A 16,415-nucleotide genomic window follows, 5' to 3' on the forward strand; every position below is an offset into this window, starting at 1 on the left:
GAGTGTTTTAACGAAAAGGAGCAAGCTGGGAAAGGAAAAACATAAAATGTATGGTTCAAGTAGTAAAAGTCACCAGGAAGTGAAATGGAGCTGAATCTTATGTGCAAGAAGATAAACAGATTAAGGGAGTGGTAACTTTGGGGCAAGATCTCACCCAGCTAAGCTTAGGTCCAAACATGGTAGCACACACCTTTAATTCCAGGAGAAAGAGGCAGCGGATCTCTGAGTTCAAGGCCAATCTGGTATAGAGCAAGTTCCAAGTAGAAAAAAACTTAAGTTCAGAGGTAGTAGTACACACCTTTGATCCCAGCATTCAGGAGACAAAGACATGCAGATCTCTGAGTTCAAGGTCAATCTACAGAGCAAGTTCCAGAATAGCCAAGTTTAGTTAGTGAAGGAGTAGGAAAACAGAAAGCTGATAATAATGTAATAAAACGGGGAGTGGGGGGGCATGTTCCAGCTCCAGCAAGCAGCAAAACTTGGAAGCTTTGGTTATGTGGTTCAGGCTTTAGAGTCAAAAATAGAAGGAATTATTGGGACAACTGATTCTGGTTAGCTGGAACTAAGAAACTAGCAGTGGTTAAGAAGAGACCAGCATCATTGAGAAGTGCTTTCTGAGAGCACAAAGAGGCTGTGTTCCAGTGATAGCCAAGGTTGTACCTCATGCTGCTGCTATACTTGGTAATGTGTTAGAATTACCCCGGTGGTTTTGGTTTTGAAGGGGTCATGGAGAGCAGTTGAGGCTTAGCACTATGAGAGGCTAGAGAAGGCCATAGGTAAGGGTGAAGCCTCAGTTGCATTTGATGGCCCAGAACTGAAGGGGTCAGGCAAAGAAGTTGAGTCTTAGCAATGCAGAGGGCCTACGAGAGGCTACTGGTGAAGCCTAATTACAGCAGAAGAATCCAGTGTATTAGACATGCTAGTACCATGGGATGATTACCAAGAACAGCAGCAGCAGCAGTGAAGTGATGTCAACCAGAGCCTAGGGTGCTACCGAGGTCAGAGCTGGAGAAGTGACCCACCTAATCCCTCTGGATGAGCCCAGAAGATCATGTGCAGATCCCAGGCATTGGAACAAGAAGCTACAATGTTGAATTTACGTTGGAGACCCCAAGATGTTCAAGATGCCAGAGTCATGGGCTATCAGCTGAGAAAAGCTGTTAACAGGAAGTGGAACCAACCAAAGAGAATTGTGCTGCAGCCAACAAGGAAGAAAAGAGTTGGAGATCTGAAGAGCATTTTGACAACAGACATGGAGATGCAAAGGTTGGAATTTGCCCATCTGGCTTCTGGTCTTGTTTCTTCCAGTATTGTCTCCCTATGACATTTTCGAACAGTAATGTATATTCTTTAATGTTTACAGTATGTGATCTGCCTTTTGATTTTGACTTTATAGGGGATTACAGTTAAGTGATTTAATGAATTTCAGAAAAGACTTTGAACTTTAGACTTTTAACATTGTTGAGACTGCTATAGACTATGGGGACTTTTGAAGTTAGATCAAATGTATTTTGATAATGCTTTGTCTAGGTTTGGCCCCCATAGACTCACATGTTTGAACAATTTAAGGGCGACCAGGGAGTGGGATGTGGTGGTTTGAAAATGCTTGGCTCAGAGAGTGGCACTATTTGGAGGTGTAGCCTTGTCGGAAGAAGTGTTTCACTGTATGCATGGGCTTTAAGACCCTCATCCTAGCTGCCTGGAAGCCAGTGTTCTCCTGTTTGCCTTTGGAATAAGATGTTGATCTCTCAGCTCTTCCTGTGCCATATCTGCCTGGGTGCTGGCACACTCCTGCCCTGATGATAAAGGACTGAACCTCTGAACCTGTAAGCCAGCTCCAATTAAATGTTGTCTTTATAAGAATTGTCTTGATCATGGTGTCTGTTCACAGAAGTAAAACCCTAACTAAGACAGTTCTTTTACGACTCTGGTACAGCTAATTATTAAGTTAGCCATGAGGGAGTCATAGTCAAAAACAGTACTGAAAAACATTTGTTAAAATATATAAAAGAGTATCAAGTCTTGCAAGTTGTCCTCTGATCTCAACATGCTCTGCCTGCCATTTGCACTGCCTGCCATTTGTGCGCGCGCGCACACACACACACACACACACACTGAAATTAATAAAACACAATTAAAATATTTAAGGAAGTTTTCTTGGAGGAAAAATAACTAATCTTAAACTAAGTTATGTAGCAAAAACTAATCTTAAACTAATGTGGCAACAGAAGATTTAAACACAACCCAGTGTGTCAAACCATTCTATCCTGGCCATTCATTCTCACTAGAATATAAATTATGAACATGTTCCATGTAATATTCATCTTGTAATTTTTATGAATAATTTTAAGGTAGGGATTATTGAAGCATTTTCAGAGGAAAAAAGTTAAAATTTTTATAAAGGACAACTTTTTAAAATGTGTGCTTCCTTTTAGAAATTTTAGAAAATGCACATTTGAAGCGAAACTATCTTGGTAGCCTTATAGAAGACATGACAAAAATCACTGAGAAGTTGCTCAAGGAACATTTATTGGCACTCGCTGTGTCATCTCAGCAAAGAGAGGTGCCACAAAATGCTATTTGCACCAATATTTGAAGGCATAAAGATGTTGATGCAGCGGCCACCAGTAGATCTAGTCCATGCCAGAGAAGCCAAGTCAATCAAGAAATGTGAAGCTGCTATGTCTGAGGTTTCTGATGTCAACTTAGTAACAACCTGCAAAAACAAACAAAAAACAGGGATTCCCTTTCTCACTCAGGCTCAGGTAGACATCCAGGAAGAATATCTTTTGATCAAATTAGAGCTGTCAGCACAGAGGAAGTTTTACCTAAAGGTGCTTACTGAAAAGAAAAACTTACACTGTTCCTGTAGAATAGGTTTTGGTTCCGAAAAACAAGGGTACTCACTTTAACAGTCTAGAGAAAGTGTGAAGAGGTAATGAAAAAAAAAAAAAACCCAATGAATATTTTTATAAATTAGTCACATTTGCATAAACAACTGTAGTAAAATCATTAAAACCAAATATCGTCAATATTTTTTAATTTTCAGCATATTTTGCTTTTGTTATTAGAACTGTTCATGACTCTCATATCTGTTGGTGATGATCTTCAGATGATTTGAAAAAAGCAATTTTAATCAATTTTGGCTCAAGCAGACACAGAATTGAATGAGAAGTTATCATGAAAGACATTAGTCTTACATATATTATACCTCTATTTAAATATAAATTTATATTAAGAAATAATATTCTGTTTGAGATTCATTTTTAAAATGAGATGAGTAAGAACATGTTTATTTAAGAGTAAGGACATGTTTATTTATTATTATTATCCAAAAATGTCTTTTCCCATTGGTTATACCTAATAACTTAAACAACAAGAAAGAACCCAAATCCTGTACAGGAATCAAAGTTATGGGAACTGATGTTATTATATGAGTCCAATATGACTTTCAGCAAGATATTTTGAGAAAGAGGTAGAGATTTCATTTATTTTTCATTATAATGTATTGTTATAGAGTTCTATTTTAGCATATGATTATCATGTTTTCATTATTCTCTCTGCTTAATTTATATATAAAATGTATACTAAGAGGCTAGAATGGTGGACCAGCTTTTAAGAGCACTGGTTGCTCTTCTGGAGGATCCAGGTTCAATTTCTTGCACCCACATTGGTGGATCATAATTATTATCTGTAATTCCAGTTTGAGGGGATCCAAGGCCCTCCAAAAACACCAGGGACACATAGAGTGCACAGGCATCTGTGCAGTCAAAATATCCATACACACAAATTAGACATAAATTTAAAATGCCTGATAAGTATGAACCCATAGAATAAAATATAGTATGCAAAGGATTCAGAGCTAGATATGATTTTCATGCATGCCCTTATGGAACTGGAGCATATTTCCAGCACATGACAGGGCTCTCTGTGTATCCTAAACTGTGAGGTTTAATGAGTGAATAATTTTGATATTAAGAATTCACCAAAAAGCTGGACTGACCACAGATGGGCTTTTGAGAAATCATTGGCTCACAAAGGTTCTAACGTTATACATGGATCAGTCTATTGAAAGCATTTCAGTAATTGGCCAAACACTACTCTAACCTACCCATGAACTCATTGCTGAATGGTAGCAAGTACTTGTTGGAAACAGGGTTTCTTTTCCTATATGAATTAAAGTTGAGGCCAGCACTATATTGCCCTGATTAATAAAGAACATTTGAAACAGAGAGGGAAGAAAATTAAACAGAGAATGTTGAATGTAAGTCTAAAGGTTCCTTAAGGAGAGCAGAAATGAGAGTACATGTATATACATGCACACATAAATGTAAACATATGTGCATTTGTATGTGTGTAGTGTGTAGAGTTCCCTAAGATACAATGTTGACAAACTTCCAATGTGCTTGTAAATGGTCTAGTCACTGAGGCCATACGACTTCACTAATATGGGATCAGCATTGCAGCACCTAACATGCCTATCTCTTCCTCATTGCCACCTTGTCTACGGCCACATTCTAACCCAACTGTTTTCTGAGGGTACATGAACTGCTATAAAGTCTTGGAGCTATTATTCATATTCATAATGCAAAGTTAGAGAAAAAAACTGCAATGTCAGAAAGCATACAAATTCAGATATAAAAGAAATAGTAGAAAACTTTCAATTTATTTATCTTTCCTTTTGGCATCCATTGGATGGTTTCAGCAAATAGGAAAATGCACATTATATTGCATGAAGCCTTTGTGTAGAATCTCCTTAAAGAAGAATTAAAGCCACTGACTCTCAAACTATTCCATAGAAGAGAAATACAAAGAGTTTTCTTTGTTTGTTTGTCTGTGTTTACTTTTGTTTGTTTTTATGAAACCATCAGTACACTTACACATAAACCAGACAAGGATAGACATAAAAATAAAGTATAGGTCAATATCCTTGATAAACATGGAAGCTAAACTCAACAAAGTATAATTAATCCAAATTCAAGATCACATCAAAAATACCATCTACCACAGTAAAACTGGCTTCATCTCAGAGATGCAGGATATTTCAACATGTACAAATCAGTAAATATAATCTACCACATTAATAGACTCAAAGACAGAAACAACATGACCATCACGTTATATTCAGAAAAGGCCTTCCGGTATATCCAATAACCCTTCATGATAAAAGACCTTGATGACCTTGATGACAGAAATATATCACAGCACACAAAAAAGTAACACACTGCAAGCCTTCAGCCAACATTATGTTCAATGAAGAAAAAACTTGAAATATTTCCAGTAACATCAGAAATAAGACAAGCATTTCCACTTTTTTCACTCCTCTTAAATATAATCTCAGCTAGAGCTGTTAGACATGGAGAGATAAAGGCAATACAATTAGGACAGGACGAAGTCAATATGACTATGCACATTAAGGGTAGTAAAAGCTGCTCCTACCTCTGACAGACATATTTAGCAAGGTAGCAGATACAGAATTCACATATACTCTTCTTGCTGTTTTCAAATGCCCACCTTGCTACAAGAATAGCATGTTGTTCTGACATCTCATGAATAGTGTAGAAAAGATAGAGACACAAGACAATAAGAAATAACAGACTGATGATAGGGACATAGTCTTCAGCCTAGATGGAAAAATCTAATCCAAACTGGAAATTCTGGGATGTTAGAAAGCTTTCGTATTTTTTAAAGCCTAATATCAAAACAAAATCTACATACATCAATTCTAGACAGGTATGTTCAGCTCCCTAAGAGAAGGCTTCCTGGATGAAAGTGTTCTTTTAAGGGGTGTTTTAGCTACTAGCTCACCTTGTTACAGTGAACTTTACATAGTGGAACCAAAGGATTTATACCTTTCCCCTGATAAGGACTAGTGGGATGCTCTGCAGATCTGAAGATGAAGATGTGAGGAATGCTGAGATTGTGGTACCACCTCTGGGATTCTCATATAGCTTCAGTAGACACTGGATCAGCTTCACATCATCATCCCATCTGAGATAAGAAAGATGCTCTCACTTCAGGGACTGAAGGTTGGGAGTGGTCCATAGCAGATTACCATGGCCATATAAACTAACAGTCACTGACATTGGAGTAGGCGTCTTTTGTAGCAGATGTTTTCATTTGTTATGATGAAATATATTCATATAAGATAATTATATGCATAATTATAAAGGCATATATATATATATATATATATATATATATATATATATATATATATATATTAAGTAGTATCATGACAGTAAATGCCATGTGTGGTACAATGAAGTAAGAATGGCTCATATACTTGGTCCCACGTTGGTGAACCTGTTTAAGAAGGAATAGGAGGTGTAGCCTTGTTGAAATAGATATTTTTCTGCATGAGCTTTAAAGTTTCAAAAGCCCACATAATTTCCAGTGCCTTTTCTGTCCGTGATTATAGATCAAGATGTGAGCTTTCAGCTGTTCCTTTGTTTCAACATTGTGAACTTTAACCTCTGGAACTACAAACCAAATCTAAACTTTCTTTTATAAGTTGTCTCAATGATAGTGTTTAATCATAGCAATAGAAAAGACAACATACAATTATGTATATATGTTATATACACACATATAGATTCATGCATGCAAGAGAATGAGCAAGAAGAGATCAGATCTAGGATTGATTGGAAGGAGAACAGATAGGATTTGATACAATGGTGGGTATAGAGTTTAAAATTATTAAAGTCAAATCATACAATGATACATACATACACACATAATATGCATACATATATATTTATGGTATACTCTGTATCATGATTATGTTTAGCATCTATACATTTTATAAATATGTGTCTTAATTAGAGTTTCCATTGCTGTGAAGAGACACCATGACCAAGGCAACTTGTATAAGGGACATCGTTTAATTGGGGCTGGCTTGCAAGTTCAGAGGATCAGTCCATTATCATCAAGGCAGGAAGCATGCAGAATGCAGGCAGACATGGTGCAGGAGGAGAAGCTACATCTTGATCTGACTGCAGCTAGGAGAGGGACTGGCATCCTCAGTCAGCTAGGAAGAAGCTCTCTCAAAGCCCACTCCCACAGTGACACACTTCCTTCAACAGGTCCACACCTACTCCAGCAGGTCCACGTTTCCTACTAGTGCCCCTCCTTAGACTAAGCATATTGAAACCAGTGCAATACGCACAGAAAGTCTCTGTTCAAACACCTAAAGTCTAACTTCTTGCTCATGCTGTTGCACGCATACTGCTTCAAGCCTCCCTCTTCTGTTTCACAGTTTGGAGTTTAGTCTACACTTTCATCTTTCTCCTAGGTGGCAAATAACTGCCTCCTTTCTGGTGAGATTTTTGCAACCTAAACAAAATAATATCTCCTGCTATGTAGTCAGAGAAACCATTGTTAAATGTTGGTTGAAGTCACTCACATGTCATCTGAGGGATAAGCGTACATTTGGCTTTCCTTTTGAGGGATCAAACAAATGGTGTGGTCACCGCATTTTCCCATACCATTCCTGCAGAGCTTCCATGCTCACCATCTTCCCTTTCCACAGGCTTGAGGCAATCTCCACCTCCTAGTTTGTACATGGCCATTCCTTGCATCTGTCTGAAAAGGTTTGATCTTCCACACCAGGCTGCTCTCTAGCCCTCGTTCTCATCCCTTCTCCTATTTATCTGTGTCATCACTTCCTTAGTGAAGGCTTTCCTCACATCCTTATTTCAAAGTGCACTCCTGCTCATGTTTAGCATTGCAGGCCTTCCTGAAGACTGAAGCGGGTCTACTCAGTTCCCTCTCATTACGCAACCACAGTACCTTTAACAACCAATTCACACAGTAGTTTCTACTCTGGATACCCAATAATTCATAATGCTTTTATTCACTCAAAATTATTTACTGCAATTATGTGTATGCATGTGTTTCTGTGTATGTGTGTGTGTGTGTGTGTGTTTGTATGCGTGTATACGCTAGCATGTATCTGCAGATGTCTACAGAGGCTAAGAGAGATAAGTAGTTCTGCCGATGTCTACAGAGGCCAAGAGAGATCACTGGATCCTGGAGCTAGAGGTATAGGCTATGATGAGCTGTTTATCATAAGTGTTTGGAAAAAAAAACATATGTCCTCAGAAAGAGCAGCAAGTACTCTTAACTACAGAACCATTTTTCCAGCCCCAAACTTTTATTTTCGACTAAAATACTAGACACTCAAGTAGATACAGCAAGAACTAGTGGCCTTTCTTGGTGCTAGAATAGGCTTGAAAGCACCATTGATAAAGCACAAGGGTTCTTACACTGTTTGTCATCATGTTATTGTCCCTTATTGCACATCTGTACGGCCACCATCTATCAGCACACACATTTGCAGCTCAGGTGACATGAACAGCAGTATCCTTTCTTAGCTGGCAACAGGACCAGCTGTCTCATGAATGATCAAAATTCAATAACGATCAAGAGTTTTTGTATTTTATAAAAGATGCACATCAAATGGAAGGCGGTGCAAATTATTAAGGAATTAGAGACTCATTAATGGTAGCATCATCAACAACTGTACCTTGGGCAGCCAACTCTTTCCACCGCTCTTTATTCTGCTGAATGATGTCCACCAGGTTGTTTTTGAAACTCTTCAGATCCACAGCCGACAGAGAGTAATCTTGGGTACAGCTCCCATCACTCATGGAGCCTTTTGTGTTTGACCGCCTCAGAGAGTCAACAACATGGAACCCAATCATGGTGGATGAGCTGCCATGGACAACCAAAGAAATCAAAAGACATCTAGGTCAAGATACCATACTATACAGGTTTATAGAGACCCACAGGTGTTAGACAACAGTCACATGGGCCCAGATGTAACCTGTGGCAGGTGCTTACCCCTCATCCTCTTTCCCACATGGAGTGGGCAGGGACTGTCCAACATGCTTCATTTATTTTCTCTCTCTTTTAAAAAAATTAAACAGACTCTTTTTCAGCTAGTGTACTCTGATTTTAGTTTGGGTTCTACTCACTCCTCCCAGTTCTTTCCCCCATCTCCCCTCCCATCCAGACTCATACCCTTTGTTTCCTCATTTATACTGGACCATCATCAGTTGCAAAGGGAGTGCACTATAGTATATAGACACTAGATGGCACTACTACCTAACAATTACTGCAAGAACCGCAGGCCTACTTTTGAGGAAAAGAATAATTATTGGGCAAAAGATTATATATATGTATTAGTATACCTGCTTGCCCCATAGTTAGAAGACTCCGAATTTGAAGCTTCCTCTATAAGAGGAATAACAATTTTCTCTGTTGAGTCTGTCAGGAGAGAAAACGTTGGCTCCACTATGAAATCAATGAAACCTAAAAAAGCAAAACACACAGAACAGAAGATACAATCAAGTGTCACAATTTCCTAAACTGTATGGTAAGCCACAGTGAGGACTTCCTGAGACACATGTGGAAAAACAAGTCCTCATTACAGAACTGGCTAAGCTGAGGACAGTAACAATCTTCAGAGGCAGCTACTTTGGGTAATAGTGCATTCAGTAGTAAGAGCTGAGAAACAAAACGTCCTAGTGCAAGCACATGGTCTTTCCTATTTAATATTCCATCCTTTCTGCTGTCCTAACTATTGAGCCAATTCTAATGAACAGGGATGTCTTCTCTTCTTAGTGAGAGGCCATTACCCTTATGAATGGTCCTCATTTGGTTTTTGGTTGTTGAATGTTAGGCAGCAGGGAAAAAATGCTATCTAAACCTTAAGTAGACCAACTAATTAAAGATCCCCACCCTTCAAACCACAGGAGGACAGCCACTTTTTTTTTCCCTTTACTGCATCAGAGTAGTCTGTGAGTGCACTCTTTTTTCAAATTGCTGTTTATTATTCTCTGCATATAAAGAATTAGTTCACAAAGTGTGGGTGTGTGCTGTCAAAGCAGCAGAGAGAACACTGCAATCTCCAGGTGACAGCACTAATCCCACCACTTTGAGATGTCAGGATTGAGTGATGACTTACATTTAAAGTGCTCATCAAGATGGAGAATGACGGGCAAAGAGCAGAGCCTTGTCCACAGGATGCATTTGCCCCTTAGTAGTGAGGTAAAAGGAGATTAAAAACAATAACCTTTTAAAGTTCCGAGACTGCAAAACCTTGCAGTCCCAAGAGCTATTAGGTGCTTTTGCCTTGAACCCACCTAGGAACAGAAACTAACGTCTGAATACAAGAATAGAAGGATCTGGAAGTAACATACACAAACATGCAAATTATCCATTGAATGATTAACCAAAGTATTGTATGCTTGACACTTCTCAAGGACGTGTTGGGACACATTTCAAATTTTATATAAAAAACTACTATAATTTAATTAATATTTGAACTCAAAGTAAAACTAATTGTTCACCCAGACTTTAAGCTTTCTAGAGCAGGTAGACTGTCCAATAATTCAGCACCTCTACTCACTAAGAGGAATGTGTATCAGAGCCACTAGCCACTGAGAGTCAGCCAGCTTGCTAGATGAGATCCTGAGTCTACAACATCCACTTTCTGAATGGTGATAAGCACCAGATGCTGTTTTATTGGTTGAACAGTTGTTGGAAGTTGGCTGGGAAGAGAAAAAGTTATAGCCAGCAGCTTTCCCACTGTCCTAATGTTCTGTAACAGCTACACCAGAGCCCAGCTCTGGAGAAGGGATACAGATTCATACATCACATGGTTCTGTGAAGAGGAGTCTGGCTGTCAGAATACTATCAGAGACAGGCAAGCATAGGGGATAGTTCAGTAACCTTGGACTCAGCTGGATGTGTTACACATTTCTTTTCCCAACACTGCTCTTGGCAGTCCGGCTCCCTGTGTGCTCTGTGCATACACATACCCCTCTCCATACAGTTCATCTAACAACCACAGACTTCCACTTGCATCCTGCTACATCTATACCACCTAAGGATAATGATAAAATTCCATTCCCCTAACAATAGTCAAAGCTGGAGTAGTTTCTATTCAATCAGAAGCATTCTAGGAAGTGGGCTACATGGTAGGAGAATGCCCGTGTGATCTAATTTAGCAATCAGAATAGAGATCTGCTGCAAGTATACCCCTCAGAACCTAGTCTCTCCTTCCTTTAGAATACATAAAGAGACTCTAGGCTCTAACATGGGTCCTTGTTCATAGAGATCATTTCTATTGCTTTCCTTTAAATAAAATTGCTTTGCTATTCCTGAAAATTTTGGGTTAGGCTTTTACTTTAACTCCGTGGTTAAGAAGACAAGAACCTAGAAACCCTGACCTTGACCAGCAGTAGTGGCTTTATTGAATTCATTTTGTAAAAATATTTCATTGATTCTCCTTCAGCATTACCTAGATCAGCCTGAAGTCACAGTTTAATCTGAGTGTAGAACGAGGTTGGTCTGGAAGACGTTGAACAGCATAGTACATGCATTTGAACACCATCAAGTCCCACCCACTTTTCAGGACCACCATTCTTCAAAATTACCTATTTGAGACTGGGCAACCATCGTTGACTTCCGATCACAAAGTGGAGAAAATGGAAGCCCTAATTCAGCTTCTTTGTCTCCCTGGGGAAAGAAAGATGAATTGCCAGAATCAAGTTGGAGAATTTAAGAAAATGTGCAATCACTACACAGGAGCATGTGGATTTCAGATGACATGGTAGAGAGGCCAATTGTGTGGTTACTGTTGTACAGAAAGTCACTGGAACATGAGAGTAGATGAGATTCAGGTTAATGTACAGGAGATAAAAGATGGACTTGATTTGGAAATATAGGAGATATCAGCTTTAGTATATGATAAGAAGGGAGGCTGTCAAAAGAGACAATTTAAGCTAAAATAATATCCACTAGCAGAATTCGAAAGTAGCTCCAAAGTCTCCCATTCTTTTCCATTCACACATATTTTCTCCTAGAAACTCAATTGAACTCTACCGTGAATGCTGCTATGAAATGGTTTATACAAAACTTCTGTATTTAACAATAGTAATAGGCTTTGTGTTTTAGAGAAGTTTCAAGCAAATAAAAAAATTCAACAAATTATAAAAAAGAAAATGTGCAGTCTAGATAGAATGACTAAAAACAACCACATCTTTTTAAAGCAGTGATGCCTACATACTTATTTATATCATTAAAGTCTAAACGTATATAATTTATCTTGAATAGTTTGTTTTTGGAGGGATTTTTCTAGTGCTAATAGATCTCTAAATATCTTTGTAGTATTCCAACCCATTGACTTTAAACAGACAAACGTTTCAGTTTTCCGAAGTCCCTATGGATCAGTCATTCCAATGCATTTTTCAGATGTTAATTAACCATGAAGTTTATGGACTTATCTTCATATTTTAGATTCTGCTTCACAAAGTTTTAAAAAGCAAGATTTTATGTTTGACTGTTTCTTCAAGTGAAATATGCATGAGTATTTTGAAATCTCTTTCTTTTCATTGACTAAGATTTATTAAATGTCTCACTACAAATGATTTTTATCATATGTTTATAATACAGTACAAGAATGTCATCAGTAGTTAATTATTGAATAACAGTATCCTTAAGTGTTTAAATTAAAATATAATGGCACTGTCATTGTTTACAATAGAAATGACAGATGATAGCCTTAATGGGAAAAACAATATTAAAGACATATATTTATTTAGTATTTACAGATGCAGTTGTCCTTGGCTGACAGTATAATATTTGTATTTGGCTGATGTTATTGATTGAATATCTGCTATTTATAGCTTAAGAATACCCCAACAGGATACCACTAAGTAGGTCTATTTCTATATTATATGGTTCTTTCAAAGACTGAAAAGGATTATTTAGGGTTGAAAAGGGCACCTTGATATTATGCTCTGTGTAAGCTCCATTTTAAAGACATGGAGTAGTTGAGACATTTTTATCTAAGACAAACATTTGCCACTGACATGCAGATTTGGCTTTCCTGTGGCTGAAGTTGGAGGGTTAATGTTTTTTTCTGCCTCCTGTACCTTTCAATTAATTTAGAATATTAAATTCCTATTGCTAAAAGCACGGGATGCTAAAATACATTAATTATTCAATTTTCTTATAAATATTTCAAAGTGTTATTTATTTTTTGGAATGAATAAAGGCCATGGGTACCAGGTGAGCAGCAGGGGGCCCTGAGCCAGACCACGAAAAAACTGAACAGAACACCATGGGGAGGGGAGAGATGTACAAAGGGAAACTTATCTTAGGAGAAGCTTGACCAACCTTATGAGGGCCTTATTCTCCTAAGGCAGGAGATACTGACTTTTTATTCAAATGAAATCAATGGTCAAAACTGTGAGCATTCTACATAACAACTGCTTCACATTTATCTTGAAAGTTGTACATTCTGTTGAAAGCACTTTATTTAAGAGACCAAAAATAGTTTTTAGAATCAACAGCTTATTAAATCCAATAAATATATTTCCTGGTGTTTACATTGACATATGGAAGTGGTAAGAGGAAATACTACACTCAATTACCCAATGGCTCTTTTGTGATGGTCTTTGTCTGGGCATTGTTGTTCTGGGAATGAGCCTACAGGTGCTGAGGCAGCAGAAGTGGTCCCATCAAAATCCCCAAGAGGGTCCGGTGTTCAGTGTCTGACAGCCCGTAGCTGTCTCAAAGTTCCTAGCCAACTTGTCAAGGTTTCTTCTTTGAACTGGTATGACAAACAGCCAGTAATTATTTTTCCGCTTTCCAAACAGAGTAAAAGGCTCTGACAGCTATCAGCAAGATGTCAATCCAAGGCTTTCTTTCTTTAAATTTCACTACAACTGAAGCAATTTCTATGGCTAAATAAACAAAACAACCAAGAAAAGAATGAAGCACAGAAGTCTGGGGAACTTTTTCACACTGAGATCTGGATGTAAGTCTTAAAAGTAATATAAAGTAACATTCAGACCACTATCAGGCCCCAGTGATAGGGGGTGAGGGAGCCCTGGTTCTGTAGACAAGCTGAGATGGAGGCGGGACAGTGCACCTTCAGCCATCTCTGGACACCTTGTATAAGGAATGTTTGCCATGTGTCTGCCTTCCTTTATTCCTTTTAAAAATGACCCTCAGAAATGCTCACAAAGTCACTCTAAAAGATTATATGTTTGATGGCTATAGGAATGCCACATCTATATTCAGTTGCATTTATGGTAGAATGTAATTGTGTATTTTTACTGTAATCATCTTACCAAACATTAGGATTACCCGTGTAATTACTGTTTACAGCACTTTCTCAACTCTTAGAACTAGCTTTGATTTTTAACATTTTGAGCTATAGTTCTTTACATTCATTTGATTTGGGAGTTTATATCTGTAATTTTCATTTCGCCCAGATCTTTATCTGGAGTGGATTGACTGAGTGCATTTTTAGTAGTGTGAGAGACAAATTTTACTTTAAAATGCCATACTTTACAGAACATCTACCAATAGTAAAGAAAACAGAGGGATTTCTTGATAATATACAATTTAGAGTTTAAAAAAGCATCACTTTGTCTTTTCCTTATGAATAACCTACTTTTCAAATCATTTGTTTCTCTCTGCTAAGATAATATTGCTTAACAGATATAGAGCTTTACTAAATTGAGATCGATCATTTCTATGTGTCATACAATAGTGACTTGAAAAGAGAAAACTATTCATTTATTGTGATCATAGTGAAAAACAAACTAATGGAAGTAGTAATTCTTAAATTTAATTATGTTAACTTCTCATTGTGCCAACTAGTATGTGTCCAAAAAGAGAAAAAGAGGTAGGAATATAATATTTTACTATTGGTTATCATTTTGGCTGGTACCTCTGTCTTTTATGTCAATCACAGTCAAATCAGATGGAACATCTTCTAGATATCATTATTCTACTGAAAAACTCCTCAGTTGATTTGTTAAACACTCAAAGAAAAGATACTATATGCACTGATAAGTGTGACTAGCTTGTGCCTGGAAGATGATGGCCTATCCAGCCTTCAATGTTTCTCAGGACTGAATTCTCCTCTGGCCACAATCTTCCTGGATAGAGGGTGAACTTGAGTCAAACTAAAGGCAGGAAGTGAGCTGGTTGAGTTGAAGCAGATGAATAAGGAGCTGCTCTTCACACTGTCCTTCAAACACAGTGTACTTAAAAAGTCCTATGCATTTGTCAGAAAATACTGAACTTGTTAAACAAGGTAACACAAAATTGACTTCGATGTTAACACAGCCCAAATTTTCTCTGTGGTTTTTTTAATTATGAATTTACTCATGCATGCATGCATGCAAACACACACACACACACACACACACACACACACACACACACACACACTGTTTGAGAGATAGAGAGAGAGAGAGAGAGAGAGAGAGAGAGAGAGAGAGAGAGAGAGAGAGAGAGTTATTAGAGTTTTTACTCCTAAAGATTCTCAACGTTTCAACATTCTTTTAACTGCTTTTCCTAATGTTTCATGTTTACATTCATCTTCTAATTTTGCTCAACAGCAGTTGAGCAGCAGGATGTACTCGGGCCTGCCTTTAATGACAGTACTTGGGGGCTGCAGCAGAAAGAATACCCAAAGCTCAAAGCTAACCTGGGCTACAGAGTGAGTTCCAGGCCAGAATGTGTTACACTGTGAGACACTCTCTCAAACATAAAAAAGAAAAGCAAAAACAAACAATCAAAAATCTAAAACAAGAATGCCAGGTGAAGAAATGCTAAAAGCAGGGGGATCGGATGTCGGCACTGGCCTCAAAGGGCACCCACACATATATGCCATACATTCACATGAGCACATACACATAAATAAGAACAAAATCTCATTAAAGAAAGGATAGATTTGCTTACTGCCCCATCATTTTATAATTGTTGTATTTACATTGTGGAAAGTCTTTCCCAACTTATTTGCCTCGGTGTCTATGAAGAAAATCACACGAGGAGACATGTGTAGACTCATTTCTGGAAGCACTATCAGATTGCATTGATCTATTCCCTGTCTATATGCCAGTGACAGTCTGGTCATTTCTATATTACGAAATGCTAATTATGTAATATGGGACAGTGGATGCTCCAGCTTTCTAGTCTTTTACAGAATTGCCAAGGCTATTTTAGATTTGTGCATTTCCACTTGTATTGTAGGATCAGAATTTTAGCTTTTACAAAGAGGCCTGCTAAGATTTTTGAAACACAATCCCAAACTTATGAATCAATTTTGAAAGAACTATGTCTTAGTAATATTGAATATTTTAATCCACTGTTATGCCTAGCATTTTCCAACTAGACACAACTTTTAGTCACCCGGGAAGAGCAAACTGCAACTGAGATGTCTCCATCAGATTGCCCTGTGTGCAACACTATGGAGTGATTTCTTGATTAATGACTGATGTGAGAGAGTCCAGCCCCGAAAGTAAGCTGAGCAAGACATGGAGAACAATCTAGTAAGCAGTGACCTACACAATCCTGCTTTAGCTTCTGACCTGGCTTCCCTTGAC

The 16,415-nt window shown here is 37.9% G+C and overlaps 1 protein-coding gene across 6 annotated transcripts in view; it reads right to left on the bottom strand.

The window, feature by feature from the left end:
- The window catches only part of Pde1a (phosphodiesterase 1A), a 267,795-nt gene that overhangs the window by 17,624 nt on the left and 233,756 nt on the right, over positions 1-16,415 (bottom strand). For 5 of the 6 annotated variants that reach the window (XM_076928955.1, XM_034495039.2, XM_076928956.1 and 2 more), the window contains 3 exons: positions 11,445-11,526; positions 9,195-9,315; positions 8,528-8,715 (listed from right to left, as the gene is read on the bottom strand). In XM_076928955.1, the coding sequence (XP_076785070.1) occupies positions 8,528-8,715; positions 9,195-9,315; positions 11,445-11,526 (391 nt within the window). Of the gene's footprint in view, positions 1-2,502; positions 2,717-8,527; positions 8,716-9,194; positions 9,316-11,444; positions 11,527-16,415 lie in introns of those variants that run through there. The other variant, XM_076928957.1, reaches the window with a different exon arrangement.

This window comes from Arvicanthis niloticus, chromosome 2 (genome assembly GCF_011762505.2).
Source record: "Arvicanthis niloticus isolate mArvNil1 chromosome 2, mArvNil1.pat.X, whole genome shotgun sequence".
NCBI lineage: Eukaryota > Metazoa > Chordata > Mammalia > Rodentia > Muridae > Arvicanthis > Arvicanthis niloticus.